Below are 15,032 nucleotides of genomic sequence, written 5' to 3' on the forward strand. Positions count from 1 at the left end.
TACTACCACTTATGTCAGGACTCTATGTTGCTGTGGGTTAATTATATGGAACTGTTCCTAAATATAAACCAAATAGTAAATTAGAGCTGTACTGAAGATATTTAAGAGTAGGTTAGATAAATGTCTATTAGGGATGGTCTAGACAGTATTTGGTCCTGCCATGAGGGCAGGGGACTGGACTCGATGACCTCTCGAGTCCCTTCCAGTCCTAGAGTCTATGAGTCTATGAATAATTTATTCTTTACATGGAGGGCAAAGTATTAACTTGCAACATATGGAGCCAACATTTTTTTTCTTCTTGATTTAGTGTTTTGCAATTTAGAGTGAGGACTGTCTTTCTTTGTCCTTACACTAGGATAATGGTGCATTAAGGCAGCTAAAATCTCAGTAATACGTATACTGTGCTATATAATGTGTTAGAAAATGTGGTGGTTTGGCAAAAATTCTGTGTACCTACTAAATAGGTTTTTTTTTTAATAGAAACATAATCAAGAAGTGATCTGAATCACAAGATGGCCTCTATGACACAATTACAGTCTCTCTTCTACTTGGTAAGTACCATGGTTTGGGTATTATAGACAGTTCAAATGCAACAGTGTGTGCAGGAATGAATGGAGATGCACATTGAATATGAACATTTTTAAACTAAATTATTACGTTGTAATAAAAGGGTCCTCCCCCCCTCCCTCCAAGTTTAAATCAGCAAAGGAGATTCCTTAAACCAACTCAGATTCTTTGAAGTTTCTAAGAAGGGTCACTTTATTTCCAGCTCACAATCCTAATCTCGTTGTCATGTGATAAATTTCCAAATTCTATATTTGGATACCTTTATAGAAATAGCTAGCTATGACCACTTTTGCCCATGAAATGACAATTTTCTATTGTGTAATATTTATTGATGCTAAACCCACATTATGTCAGCACAACAATCCAAAGTAATGATAGTACTTTTTTATAAATACAAATAAAAGGTGTCAAATAATGATAGTTAAGCTAAACAAACAGTAAATTAGCAGTCAAGAAAAACTTGGCAAATAAGACATACTTACTCTAAAATATAGGTAGGATATTTCCATATGACAGACTGTATGATATTAATTTAGATAAGCAATGCTGTAACTGTGGTCATAACCTGCACCAATGTGCATAGACTAGTATGATCTTCTGTGCTAAAGGTTAGTCACTAAAAAAAAAAGTTTGTTTTGTATACTTACAAAGAGGTATGAAACAATATATGTATAGCAGTAATGCAAATATATGGTAGTCCACAAACAATAAACTAATAATGGACTTGAATAACTGAGCTGAGAGAGATTTCAACACTTTTTATTATAATAATGAAAGATAACCATATGTGCTTCATATAGGAATACAGCATGTTCCTTTATATCGAAGTATTCTCGTACCATCAATTTTTCCCCCCTTAGGCCCAATTAAAATTCTTCTGCCATCTCAACTAAACTAATTGGTTCAGAGTCCAAAACTGCCTAGTACAGTAGACTAGGCAGAGTCCAGTTGATGTGGAATTGCTTTGCATTCTGAAAGTAGCCTCTGTGCTAAGTCTTCACCTACTGCATGCAGTCCCTAGCCACAGCATGGTTAGTCTGTTATCGTACACTAGGGAAGAAACAAATATTTATCATTCACCATCTAACACGTTACATAAAAATATATTACGGCACTTCTATTTTTCTCCACCTTCATTCTACTAGCCTACCCCTAGATATGTGTTGTCATTTAAACTCTGATTGCAGACTCAGTCCATTTTTTCCACTTGCTCTACATTCCTAAAATCCTCATACATAGTCACAAGCTCTACACAGTCATAAATGTCCACTACATAAACTCCATAGCTTTCTGCTGATTTGGGAATTATAAATATGTGAATGGCAGTGTTCTGTTAGTTTTTCAGGATCTGTTTTAAAAAAAAACAAACACTAAAAACATCCATAGTTTTTCCCCCTCTCAATCCTTTTTGCTACCTTATGTAGTAAAACTATACTGTTGGCATTTTTCTTTCCCCCAAAAGTATCCCTTACTTGGGTGCTAGGATTTATAGTCGGTAGCAGTATATTATGCCTCATCTCTCATTATTTTGGACTAGGTCAATTTATTTATGCTTAAATTAGCCTTGTAGTATGTTTGTAAATAAGCCTTGTTGCTGGCAAAAAAAATAAAAATAAAAAAATCTTAAGGTGTCAGCCTTGCTGTATAGTAGTGGCAGTTCTAACATTTTAAGGCATGTATTTCCTTTCTCATTGCAGAGACAAGGTATTTGTTTCAGTTTTTCCTTCTCTTTTCCTTCCTGTTTTTATTTTACAATATTGCACTTGTTCTCTGTAGCTATCACTTTGCCTTGACATTTTTGAATTGTAAAATATAACTAATAGCCTTAAATGAAACTTCTCACACCATTAATACCATGTAGCATCTACATCTTGCTTAGGAAGGCACTCTGTGATAAATACTGTACTGTTTACTGAACTGAACCAGATTTTTCAGAAGTATTTTGGCCTTTATGAAAAAGGTTATTCATAAGAGTTCTAGCAATATAGGCATAAGGAACTGAACAGTGAATGTGATTTTCTGTGCAATGTGAACATTTCTATTAATCAGCTACCTCTCTTAATTTGGTAGGAATAAGAAATATATGGTTACGGTGGGGATTTTTGTACTTGAAGGTGTCTGGCTTTACATAAAGTGACATAGAAGTATCATTGGTCAAGGCAATGGCTTTCAGTGTTTCTGCTTTGAAAGAAAATGATGGATCTGGCAGCTCGGGTCTACAGGTCATCGCTCTCTACCAAGCCACACTGCAATGTCAGATGAACTGGGTTTGCTTCAGGCTGGAATGCTGCCTTGATGTCTAGTCCTTGGTCAGAAAGTGCTGCATATCGACTGGCTGAGGGACGCACCTTCTTTGGCTTGGTGCTTTGAGGTTGTTGTTGCCACTGAGCTACAGATTTGAAAAAAAACAAATTAGGTTCACCCTTCTTAACTTAGATAACAGAAGTACTATACGCACACTCCTGTACTGTTCAGTTCTTTCTAAACTCCCGATAATTCTTCACTTGAATGGCTGGGAATTAGCAGCTCTAGACTTTTTTACTTTATATACTGATTTACACAAGTCAACCCTGTTCTCTCCTCCACTGCTCTCACTTTGTCAGTGCCACTTAACCTGTGTTATGTCCTTACTGCACAAGAAAAGCCTGTAAATTGTTTGCCTCCACTATTTTGCTGTGTAACTCATCAGCTAAGCCTTCTCAACCACCTCCCATCCTTACTTCTGAAAGACCTGCAGTGTGACTACATTCCCACTGGCCAAGTACAAAATTTGCCATTGCTGCTCCCAAGATGTCCAGAAAAGTTACACCAGAATGCTGCAAGACATTCCTCCCTCCCAGGGTGAAAATACTAGGCCAGATTTTAATCTCCACTACTGTAATTGATCTTCAATGGAATTACTCCAGTAGGTACCCAATGGAACAAATCAGATTATCCTTGTCCTGCTCTGCAATGTGGTGTGACAAACCTAGGCAGAGTCCTGTTTGGATCTGCTGCTTTGTAACAATTACACCATCATCACCCCATTATTGTGTGAACTTAACAAGAATAAACATTTTGTTCAAAATGATAAACAGGTCAGATTACTGTCCAACATTATCTAAGTTTGGTTTAAGATCAGTTCACAATAGAGAACTGTACTGGTCTAATTAAGTAGTAAACTACAACAGAATCTGCCATTGGCACCTGTCTCCAGCGTGTTTAGGTACTACTAATAAAGGTTAAAAGCTGATGCTAGCAGAGCATTGTAAGAAGGACCAAAAGAAAATGTCATGCTGCTTTCTAGAGTTACTGATAAGGATGCATGTGTAAATAAGCTAGATGTAGTATTCCAAGCAAGTAAAGAAACAAGCATGCTTGGTTTGTGTAAGTATTTGAAAGGTGGTGAAGTATACTTGACAGAGTATTTGCTGTCTTGATGAGGATCATTATTATTGTGAAGAAACTATAAACAAAAGAGAAAGAGATCAGTGTAAGCGTTGTGGTATAAACTAAGGTTTTTAGAACTGCTGTTTTTGGGTAGATTGGTTTATTTAACTGCATATCTCAGAATAGAAGGCACTTACTATAAACATCAAGCCGGCAGTGCAGGACACAATCCCAGCCTCATTCTTAGCTGACACAGTATACCAACCAGCATCTGCTTTTGTAGCTCCCTGAATAAGCAGGCAAATGTAGCCATGGTTATCCTGGTGCATACTAAATGGGGGATAAGAAAAAGTTATTAAAACTTACATTACATAACAGCCACTGTGGATGTGGTTTATTGTGTTTAAACATATTACAAACACAAATTTAAAGCAACAAATTTACAGATAGTAGGTTATATTTCTCTTGACCAACATGCAGCTCCCACTAAAGGAATGAGAGAGATGTGCGCAGCAAGTGGAAAATGAATCTGAGCTTAATTTTTAAAACAAGTCAAGCTGCACAATTAACATCTGGCTAATATCTCAGTAACCAATCTTTTTCTTGTCCACAATTCAAGACACTACTTTAGAGCTCAGGTTTCATTGCATTTCCAAGTCAAAACTTCAAAAAAGAAACTTTGAGGAAGAATAACAAATTTGACCTTTAAGGAATGAGACACAGCTATTCATAGTTTTGAGAAAGTCATGTGCCTCATATTCCCCTTTTGTAGATGAAGACATTAATACTTCACAGGCCTCCTGTGAGGATTATTTCATGTTAAGAGCACATAATAAACACTCAGGGCTAGGTTCACAAAGAAGTCTCTAAAAAGTCACTGGGGTTCACGAAGCCTGAGTTCAATGCTAGGTTCCTATTCACAGACTTGTAGAATCCAAGGCCAGAAGGGACCAGTATGCTCACTTAGTCTGTCCTCCTCCTGTATAGCGTACAGGCTCTAAGGGTTATTTGGGGAAGATCTGTCTTGCTTTAAAAATTGTCAGGGATGGAGAATTTACCACAGCCCTTGGTAAACTGTTCCAGTGACAACATGTACATCGTATTCTAGTCTGGCTTTGTCTAGCTTCAACTTCCAGCCATTGGATGAACATTTCCTTTCTGTTTAGATAGACGAGCCATTGTTAAATATTTGTTCCACAGTAGTACTTACAGACTGTACACAAGTCATGCCCTTAGCTTTCCCCGTATTAAGCTAAATAGCTTGAGCTCCTTGAGTCTGTCACTATAAGGCATGGCTTTAATTCCTTGTAGCTTGTCTCCAAAACCCTCTCCAATTTATCACTGGACAGCAAACTGGATAATCCAGCAGCAGTCACACCAGTGTGAAGTACAGAGGTAAAATAACATCTCTACTCCTATGTGAGATTCCCATTTATGCATCCTAGGATCGTCTTTAATTCTGTTGGTCACAGCATCACAGGGGGAGCTCATGTTCAGCTGATTATCCACCACAGTTCTCAAATCTTTTTCAGGCATTGCTTCCTAAGATACTCACAGAATGGGGGACTATATTCTTTGTTTCCAGATGTATATGTTTACATATACATAATGAATGTGGGAGACAGTCACCTTGGAAGGGATTCATAGAAGCCACTGTTATAGGCACCTCCTGCTGCTTGAATCCTTGGCTACAAACCCTCTCTTAGCATTAGCACCCATGCTGGGTTGGGGTTGGGGAGGAGCAACCTCATACTCTCTAGCCCAGTGGTTAGAGCACTTGCCTGAAGGAAACATCTGGTTCAAGCCCCCCCCCCTACTTGAAGGGGAAAAGGGATTTGAACTGGGATCTGCTGCCTCCTAGGAGAATGCTCTAACCATTGGGCTACTCTGACATGGGCTCCTTCAGCCTCTGCTGTTGAATCCTTCCCACTATGAATAAATAATTAAATTCATTGGAGTAGGTACACGAGATACTGGCTCTCCTACATCCCAGTTGAGAACCCTCACCCCTAAGTTACAAGAGAGGTCATCCTCCTCCTACCCCCCCTACTCATTTTGAGTAAGTCCCCTTACAAATAGCTCATTTGCTAAGTCAGCTCAGAGTTTACCCTACAGGCTTGTGAATCTTCCCCTCGTGTGAACCATGGGACTTAAGTGTTTGTATGTCTGCTATGGGGCAGCAGTGCTCATGCTCAGAGGCAGAAAACAGAACTTTCATTGTAAAAATTTAAGCATAGAATGAGTTTAGGTGCCTGCAGGGTTTGGGGGTAGCTGTGTGGGGATTTTGTGAATCCCAGGATGGTCTGATTCTGGGATTTAGGTAGTTAAAGTGGCAGTTAGGCACCTTTAGTCCCTTTGTGAACCTTGCACTAAGTATTCTTACAACCTCATATCCCCTGAAGGTTATTTCAGTCATGATTTACTTTGATCTTGTCAGTGAGATTAATTATATAATACTAAACTGCTCTAACCTCACTCTTTCAGTGTTGTAAGTAAGTGACTCATTCTCTTTCTTCCAAAATATCTGAGGATATGGCACCCCAGAGACTCGACACTCCAGTCGTACGGGATATCCATCAGCCACTCCTGTGTTCTGTAGCTTCTCTATAAACACAGGTGGCTTGTGTTCTTCCTTAGCTGTGAAAACACCGAAGAAATGGCAACAATATTACAGTGACAACATTCTATTACCATTCAGCCTCCATTGCAGTTATTCAGTTAAATGGTAGAAGATTTTAAACCACTACTTAGTGGCAGTAAACTTTAATTGCATTAGACCCGAACCTACTTCAGGGAAGTAAAACTTGTCCTGTCCATGACTGACTTTAATAGGAGAAAGATGGGTTCTAATAGAGCAGGGTGAAATGCTTAAATTCTCAGTTCAGCTGAACAATATTGTCAAATGAAAGAGGCTTCCTTTTTTGGGATCCTGTGAAGTATGCCCATTAGCTGTCAAAACTGATCCCATACAATTATTATTTGAGCTCCCTCTTAGTTTGGCAATCTAGTCTGGTTTGTGGTCTCCATTATTGCCTCAAGTGTACTTCAGACAAATGTAGTAGCATATCTTTTGGCTGATTGTGCACATACACAAAAGGAATTTGAATAAAATTTCTTCCTTGCCCAGCTGACCATCAGCATATGCTCTGCACTGTGTCTAATTGTTCACCTATAAAATATTTTAACATAAATAGTGTCATTTCAACTTATTTCTCTTCCATATAGTCTTTTGAATGTCCTGTGACCATGGGCTCCAGAGCTAATATGACCAACATCCCCACAAAATGCAAAACTAAAATACCCCACTAAAACAAGACAGTCCACTACTTCCCCCCATCCTATTTGTATAGATGCTTAGCCTGTGCTCCTCACTGTAGTATCTGAATGTCTTCCATTAGTGCATTAAGGGATGTGATTAACATCTGTCATATGATTTGTTTTCTCATACCCTCTCTGGAGGAAAGAGGACTTCACTTGATCCTTTTTAATGTTACCTTTTAGTTTCCTTGCTGTCCTACTGAGTTTCAAGCTCTCCTTCTCTCAATCAGCCTGATAGGCTGCTACATACCTATCAGATCCCCAAGCACTTGCTGTATCCCTGCAAAATACAGTGTTAATACTGGAGCTATTGCAAGGGGCTGGCTGAGTTGTGTTTAGCACAGAACTCAGAGACGGGGGCAAACTTAGCTAAATGTTTGGGCTCCATTGCTTTCCCAATGTCAACTGGTAATGACTATTCTGCTGGCTGCAGTGCCTGCTGGCCCTCTCTCTCTTCTCAGCATGCCCCTATTCTTGAGTGACAAGTGGAACAGAGCCAGAGTTTTCTTCCTACCAGGAGTATCTTCATCTGTCAGTTTAATGGCAGTTTTAGAGTCCCTCTGTGTTTCTGGAGGGGCACAAAGTGGTCAGAGCATTGACAAGGATCTGGTTCAAAGTAACAAATACAGTTATACATCTCTTGTCACCTTTGTAACCATGCACTATATGCATTTATTTGAACATATGATAGTTCAAACACTCACCTCCTTGAATTAATGAGATACCAATTTTAGTGGATAATAATTCCATCGTCTTTCCTAGAGAACTTCACTTACATTTTCAATATTTCATGTACGCCTCAAACAATTGTCAACACCTAGTCTTAGCATGAAGAGATTACCTGCAACAATGAGCTCCAGGCTGAATGTGTTTTGACCCACTCGATTGGTGGCAATGCACGTGTAGATTCCAGAATCCCTAGCTGTGACTGGCTCTATGATCAGAGAGTGTACACCGTTCTCACGCACCAACATTTTGTGAGAACTATCAGGACGAATTGGTCTTCCATTGAGTTGCCAGCTTAGATCTGGAGTTGGTACTCCACTGACCTTAAATATAACAGAATGGAACAGGGTCTTAGCAATACAGAACAGTAGGTAACTCCTTATTTCATACCGCAGAGAAAAAGGAGGAATGTTTCTGCAAGAAAATTTGGTGTGTATGACAAAATACAATGACCAAATGTTGCCCTCAGTTACACACAGGAGTGCAACTAGGTCAAATTACACCTTGTACAACGCCATAAGTTTCAATGGGATCCCAGGTATGACTAAGTAGATTTCAGCATTAAAATATATTTTGAATCTAAGTAACAAAGTAATAGATTACAGAACAAAAGATTGGATATCACCTGTCATCTTTGTGGAATGTTGCCCTTGATTCTGAATGAGAAAAGAAACTTTCAGAATTCTTTTCTTGTGGGAAATTTACAGATAAAGGATGACAACTGGTTTGTGAATCAATTTTTCCTTCAAAAAACAAACCCATTGGTAATCTGTTATTGAACTCCAAATTCCATTCCAGTTATGTATTGCTTATTATAGATAGACAATGCCATCTACAGAACTTTGGATTCAGATGGTTTGAACCATCGAAAGCGTTAAAAGATGTTTCATCCACAATACATACTACTTAGAAAAATAAGAGTAAGATATTGTATTATGAGAAACTAATTGTTTAAAAGTAATAGCTGATGTCTGAATTTTAATTAATTATCTTATACAAAGTCACAAGTCTCTCTACCAAGCTAAGTTTGGTCCTACCTTTGTAAGATTTCAAACAGACCAAAATGGGCTAAAAGGATTGGTTGCCAACAAGCATTGTGTGTTTGTTAGATTCACATCTCTGTTCACATGGACATGCATGTCCAGTTTACACAACTCAGTTGTAGAAGTCATTCTCTCTGAGCTAAGAGAGTGGCCCAAAGTCCCTCTTTCCACTCAATGTTTAGGCCCATCATTCAGTCTCTTTGAGTGTCCATTTTCCTTTTACTAGCAGAGTCACGTCACATGAGTACAACAGAGAATTGATCCTTAAGCTGTGCACTGGAAAGATCATTTGGCCTTTGTTTTTATCATAACAGGATGTATGAGGTAATATTCTCAACTAACATGAAAAGGGGTTAGGAGAATAACACTATGGTACTGCTGCCATTGGAGGGAAAAGGTTATCTCCTTTCATGCTTAGAACCAAATCAAGGTGAACTGGTTCACTGAAATGTGTGCAACTGGACAAGAAACTTTCTTAAAAGGAAGAAATGATTGAAACAATCTGTAATTTACAAAGGAATACTTTACAATGACACTAATTTATATAAGTTTTTAACCTCTGGGACCTTCAGGATGAAAGCCACTACAGAGGGATGAATCAGATCAGGGCTAGATGCTATCTAGCAGTAGTTCTCTCCACTAGCCATTCTGTTCATTCATGTTTATTTTTCCTTAACAGGTCAGGTGACCTGTGTAGGAAGTATGTCTCTCTTTTCTATATACATCGGCACGTATACATACAGAGTAGCAGGTTGAAAGTAAGTGTTACAAAGGGAAGATGTTAAATTTAATGCTTTAATGCGTGCTTGAGAAAAAGAGCAAAAACTTCAAATTACCGTGTGTACTTAGAGCAAATCATATCAGTGAAACTTGCTGTCTCACTCTTATTTAAAAGGGCTACTGAAGTTGTTAGGGTAATATTTTATATATAATATATACTATGTGGCGAAGAATGTCCATTGGAGCATTCAAAGTCACAGTCATTCCTTATGTAGGATCTACAACTTGTGAGTTTAGTTACTGCAGAGAGAGCACACACTGATAGACTAATATTATTCTCAGAGCTGTGCTACTGACTTCTTGTTTAAAATAAGGAGTGGAAAAAAGAAGATTATTCCTATTAGTGAGCTGCCCTTCCCTGTCAGCACAGGGCTCAATGGCTGCTCATCATAGGAGTGGATTCTGTTGCAGTCTGTTAGCCAGGAAGGAACTTGTGCCATGAGTACAGCAAGGTGGCATTAACCTGTAGTCACTACTGACTTGCATTCCTTCCAATAAACTGAAGTACGTTTAGTCATGGTTTTCATGGACCTCAACAGCCAGCTGTGGGCTGTAGGAAATGCTGTGACCTCATTTCACCTTTTGGATAAATCAATAATATAAACTCATATGTCTGAAATTTTGTCAAATTACTTTTTTGTCACTTAACTTTCAAGCTGGCTTTATTCTAAGAAAAGAAATACTGAGAGTCTTCTTACATCTAGCCCCTCCTTCCCCCCTCCACAAGGGTGGGCCCCAATAAGAGGCTTTGCCAAAGGTCAAGTCTGCATCCTGCGTTTAATTCTGCATCCTTTGGGTACCTAGATTCCCAGTGAAATCAGAGGTGCATGAGTATTACAGGATACAGCTGAATTTGAACAGAGTTCCCTCTCTGGTTCAACAGAAACACTAATTTGAACAAACTTGATACTTGCCTTGCAGTCCATTCTGCAGAGTTTTCCTTCTTGAACAATCAAGTCTCCAGGAGCCTGCAGGAAATGAGGTCGGAAGAATCGTTCCTGAATTGGTTCATTTTCATCGCCACTGTCCCTTGATCGAGATCGAGGTCTTAAAATAATATATGAAATACATTTGTTTATCAGGCATTTCCCCATGTTTCTGATGAAGTTGAAGAACCAAATTCAGATCTCAGACTGGTATAAATCTAGATTAACTCCATTGGATCCCATTGTATAATTCCATATTTACACCAGCATAACAGAGCAGAATTTGCTCAAAAATCAGCTAAATATGACTCTCTATATTTATTAATTTGATTCCAGTCTACATTTTGTAGCAAAGATATGAAGTAAAAAATTATCTCATTCACAATGAATGACTTACCTAACATGGTAGTTTGTTTATATACATAGTATATGTTTTAGTTTTCATTTATTCTGTGAAAGAAATGTACAAGAATTTTGGCAATACTTTATTTACAGCCACAACTCTGCTTTAGTCTTCGTACATCTGAAACCCTCTCTATTACTGATTAAGTCAGAAAATCTGTACTGTCAATAATTACATTTAAGAAAATAGTAGAAGCTAACGACTATCTCAATTTACAAATATATTAGGTTCCACATTAGATTTTCCATTATTATCTTATTCGTTACTACTTAAAGACATTTATTTACATTTCATTAATGTGAATTAAATTTTGTTCATCTGTTTCTGGATTGTTCTCACTAACAGTTATCTGTCTGTGATATTTATAATAATTTCCAAAGCAACTCATTGTGCTGTAAGAAGAATGAGAATTTAGCTCATAAGCAACAACTAAAGAACAAAGATCTTGTGACATTAAACTGTTCTTGGTAAAAATAAAAGGACATGGGAAGAAAAATGCAGAAAATATGACCAATCTGCAGATTTTCCTCCACCCAAAATACAGTTTTTCTGTAATTTCTGTGATCAGCAGTTCTTGGCCATTATTTATTGTACCCTTGTCTGTGGCTAACCAGTTCCTTTTCAATTGAAAGTAACAATATTTCCATTATATAAGTATATTTATTTAGCAAAAAATTCTCTTTGCAATCTCTGTAAAGTCCTATTTTACTTAGTAAATTTAAAAATATATATTAAAACTGAGATTTATGGCCAGTTTCTGTCCTCTGCTACAATCTTGCAGCTCCAATGAATTCATTTCTTCTATGGCCAAACTCTGCCCACGGTGACACCCCTACTGCAACAAACTCGACTGCTTAACTGTAACTGAAGTCATTGGCTAATAATATTTGCATGGCTCTAAAAGTGAAATTCTGCCTTCAGTTAGCATGTACTAGGAGTTTCTTTTGCATATCAACCTTCATATCTGTTTCCATTTTGTTTTGCCTAGGAGAAATACAAATATTTTTGGACAGGCTCAAAAACCAAAGAGAGCTCTTTTAAAGAACATAGCCAGACTGATCTCTTGCTTGATGTTCTCTGTTTCTTCTTTTCTCTCTTTTCTTTCCCGCTCACTCATCTGCATGTTCCCGTCTCCCTAAATTTTAAGTGCCCCCCCCCCAGCCGTTCCAAAAGGCTTTTACACTGTCTTCTCTAGAAGTTAGTGACCTGCAGGCTCCTTGCAGCTCTGACCCACAATTCCTAGTGGCAGCTCTTCCTGTCACAGATTAACAAGAGGCTTTTAATTGCAAAGGTGCTGATTCAGTGCAATGAGGGATATTGAATATCAACCTACGAGAATCAGTGGCTGTGCAGTCCTGGAATAGCTCCTCCACTGCATGTACTATGCAAAATGGACACAAAACTAGCTTTTGTGGGCTTAGTGGCCTAATGATAGTGTGCAACACACTGTTGTGGAAAGGGTTTGAATTTAGGCCTGGAACTTTATGGAGGCAGTTTGCATAGCACTAGGTGAGGGTGGGTGAGAAGTGCTTTTCAACACTCGAGTGACCGCCTTTTGGCCAACTCAGGAGTGAGGCTTATAAGACCAGAGAAAAATGCATCACAGGCCTCCTTGTCCAGAAATAAGGATCAGGTAATATGAAAATTCTGAGAAAAGAGGACAATAAAGTGGAGAAATAGGGTGGGGGATCTGAGAATCATCCTCATAAACAACTGACCACGGTTTATCAGGACTTTCTAGTATCTAATTTAATATTTAGCAGGGCTCTGTTTTCCGTGCAGTATTTGTACCATATATACTTCCTCAGTTGCTAATTGTTCATATGAGCAACAAAATCCATTAATTTCATCCTGAATGTAGTAATTAGTGCTATCTACACTCTGTGTTATATTGGCAGCTGATGGCAAGATACTGCAGTGGGCATAACCAATGACCAGAAAAATATATGCCACCACAGCAGACACTTGAACCGGGACCCTCTACTTGGTTACCAAACTGGAAGAATTCTTTCATTGTCCTAGCTGCATATACTGTGATGGTTAGGGGTGACCTAGCTACATCGCACAGGGCATGACATTTTCATAGCCCTGAATGATGTAGCTAGGTTGACCGAAGTTTTAGGTGTAGACCAGGACTAGGACAAGATGCAGCAAGTGAACATGGCAAACAAGGAAGCGAGGGAGGACAGGGTTAAAAACTAAGATCACATGGTTGCATAAGTTGCCTGTGTTACATCTCATGGCTCCAAAAGTTATAGGGATTTTTGGATACAAGAGAAGATTAGGTTTCTTCCTGTGTGGCCATATTGCACATATACTTTCTTCCCAACTCTCTAATCTTGCCAGCACCTTTGTGCAAATATGTTAGCAGCTGCAGTGATGAATGTGTAAAGAAAACATCTATGGTACCTTCTGATATGAGGCTGGCTGGGGGGTGTTCGAGGACTCCGTCCTCTCTGATTGACAGCCTGAACCATCAGCCTTCCGGTACAGCTTATTCTGCCCTGTTACAAACATTGAGGTTGGGGAAAAAATACAAATTATTTAATTAAAAATAACAATTTTAACAGAATAGATTTTCCCCAAAAACACTAAACAAACATGTTAATAAATGTCCAGAACCTGAAGTTCACTTGTTGGTACCAAATTTTACAGATGCCTTGCTTTCAAAATCTTTTCTTGCATAAAAAGGCAGTTCCTATCAGAGTTAGTTAAATGCCAACTGCCAACAATGTTTTTACAGTTAGCAATCCAACTCTGAACAACACCAAAGCAACTCTGTGGTTACAAAAAATGATCAATAAAAAGTTACAAGCGCTACTTTTTATATCCTACAAGGTTATCCTTTCAAAAGGGGAAAATTTCTGCACTATCTGGAACACAGGTTGTACAGATAGCAGTGATGGTACCTATTGCCAGTAGAATAAAGTAGTTAGACATATTGCCATTTCCATTTATGCTGCTAAATGGTCCAGCTGCTGACTGTGCTTCCCACTGATGGACCATTTAGTAATGCTGCTGCTGACTGTTCTTACCATCAGCATAACATTCACATTGATTCTTAGTATCCAGTAGTAAAATTATCCATCTGCTCTGCTGACTATAAGTCACACCCAAAATATACCTACATACTTTATACACAGAGCTAAGAGCTTGTGGCAGCTCAGTCATTGTTTTGTTTGCACCACTGATGTCTTCACATACAGAAAAGAAGTTGTATTGCATAAAATCAGAAAGCAAGAGAAAAAAAAGCAGTCACCTTGAAATACAATTATGATAGATAATATGTATACGTTGCTGCTTTACAAATGTACACCACACAAGGAATTTTATTTCCAGTACTCATGAAGCACATCTGTGTGTTGTTACCAGTAAAAAAATATGGATTTCTGGACAGCTGTCTGCAGATTTCACAGCACAGTGGGAAATCTAGATGTTGGAGTATCCCATTCAGCTTCGCTAAACAGAGGTAAATAGCTGTTTGGGCTCAGCCATAGATGGGAGGAAAACAGGATTTCAAAGTAACCAGAAAGCTTCTAAGTTTTTTGAAAGATTTTAGTTCACTAAAGAATAGAATACATATTTGTGCATTTCAAGTTTTTTTTGTTGATTGTATTAAAAACCGATTCTCCACCAGTGTCTACTCTCTTAACAAGACCCCTAAGCACTAAGTATCTGCTTATTCCGAGTTACAGAAATTGCTGAAATTTCTCATAGACCTCGAATAAATATATGTGTTTGGTCCAGTGGATAAACATTAGTGTTCCCAACTACCAACAAGAGACTGCTGATGTTTCAGCAGATACCAGCATCCGGCCAGGATAAGGATCGGACTATCACTGACGCAGTAAATTAGTGATAACGGTAAGACATAACTTACTCCTTTCCCTCTGAAATATC

General features: G+C 38.4%; 1 protein-coding gene across 1 annotated transcript in view; it reads right to left on the reverse strand.

Annotated features, from left to right (window-relative positions):
* Positions 1–881: 881 nt before the first annotated feature.
* The window catches only part of PALLD (palladin, cytoskeletal associated protein), a 340,242-nt gene continuing 326,091 nt past the window's right edge, over positions 882–15,032 (reverse strand). Inside the window, 7 exon segments of the mRNA XM_030563213.1 lie at positions 882–2,956; positions 4,134–4,151; positions 4,154–4,266; positions 6,408–6,573; positions 8,096–8,303; positions 10,718–10,850; positions 13,542–13,636. Of these exon segments, the coding sequence (XP_030419073.1) occupies positions 2,784–2,956; positions 4,134–4,151; positions 4,154–4,266; positions 6,408–6,573; positions 8,096–8,303; positions 10,718–10,850; positions 13,542–13,636 (906 nt within the window). The 3' untranslated portion in view covers positions 882–2,783.

This window comes from Gopherus evgoodei, chromosome 5 (genome assembly GCF_007399415.2).
Source record: "Gopherus evgoodei ecotype Sinaloan lineage chromosome 5, rGopEvg1_v1.p, whole genome shotgun sequence".
Taxonomy (NCBI): domain Eukaryota; kingdom Metazoa; phylum Chordata; order Testudines; family Testudinidae; genus Gopherus; species Gopherus evgoodei.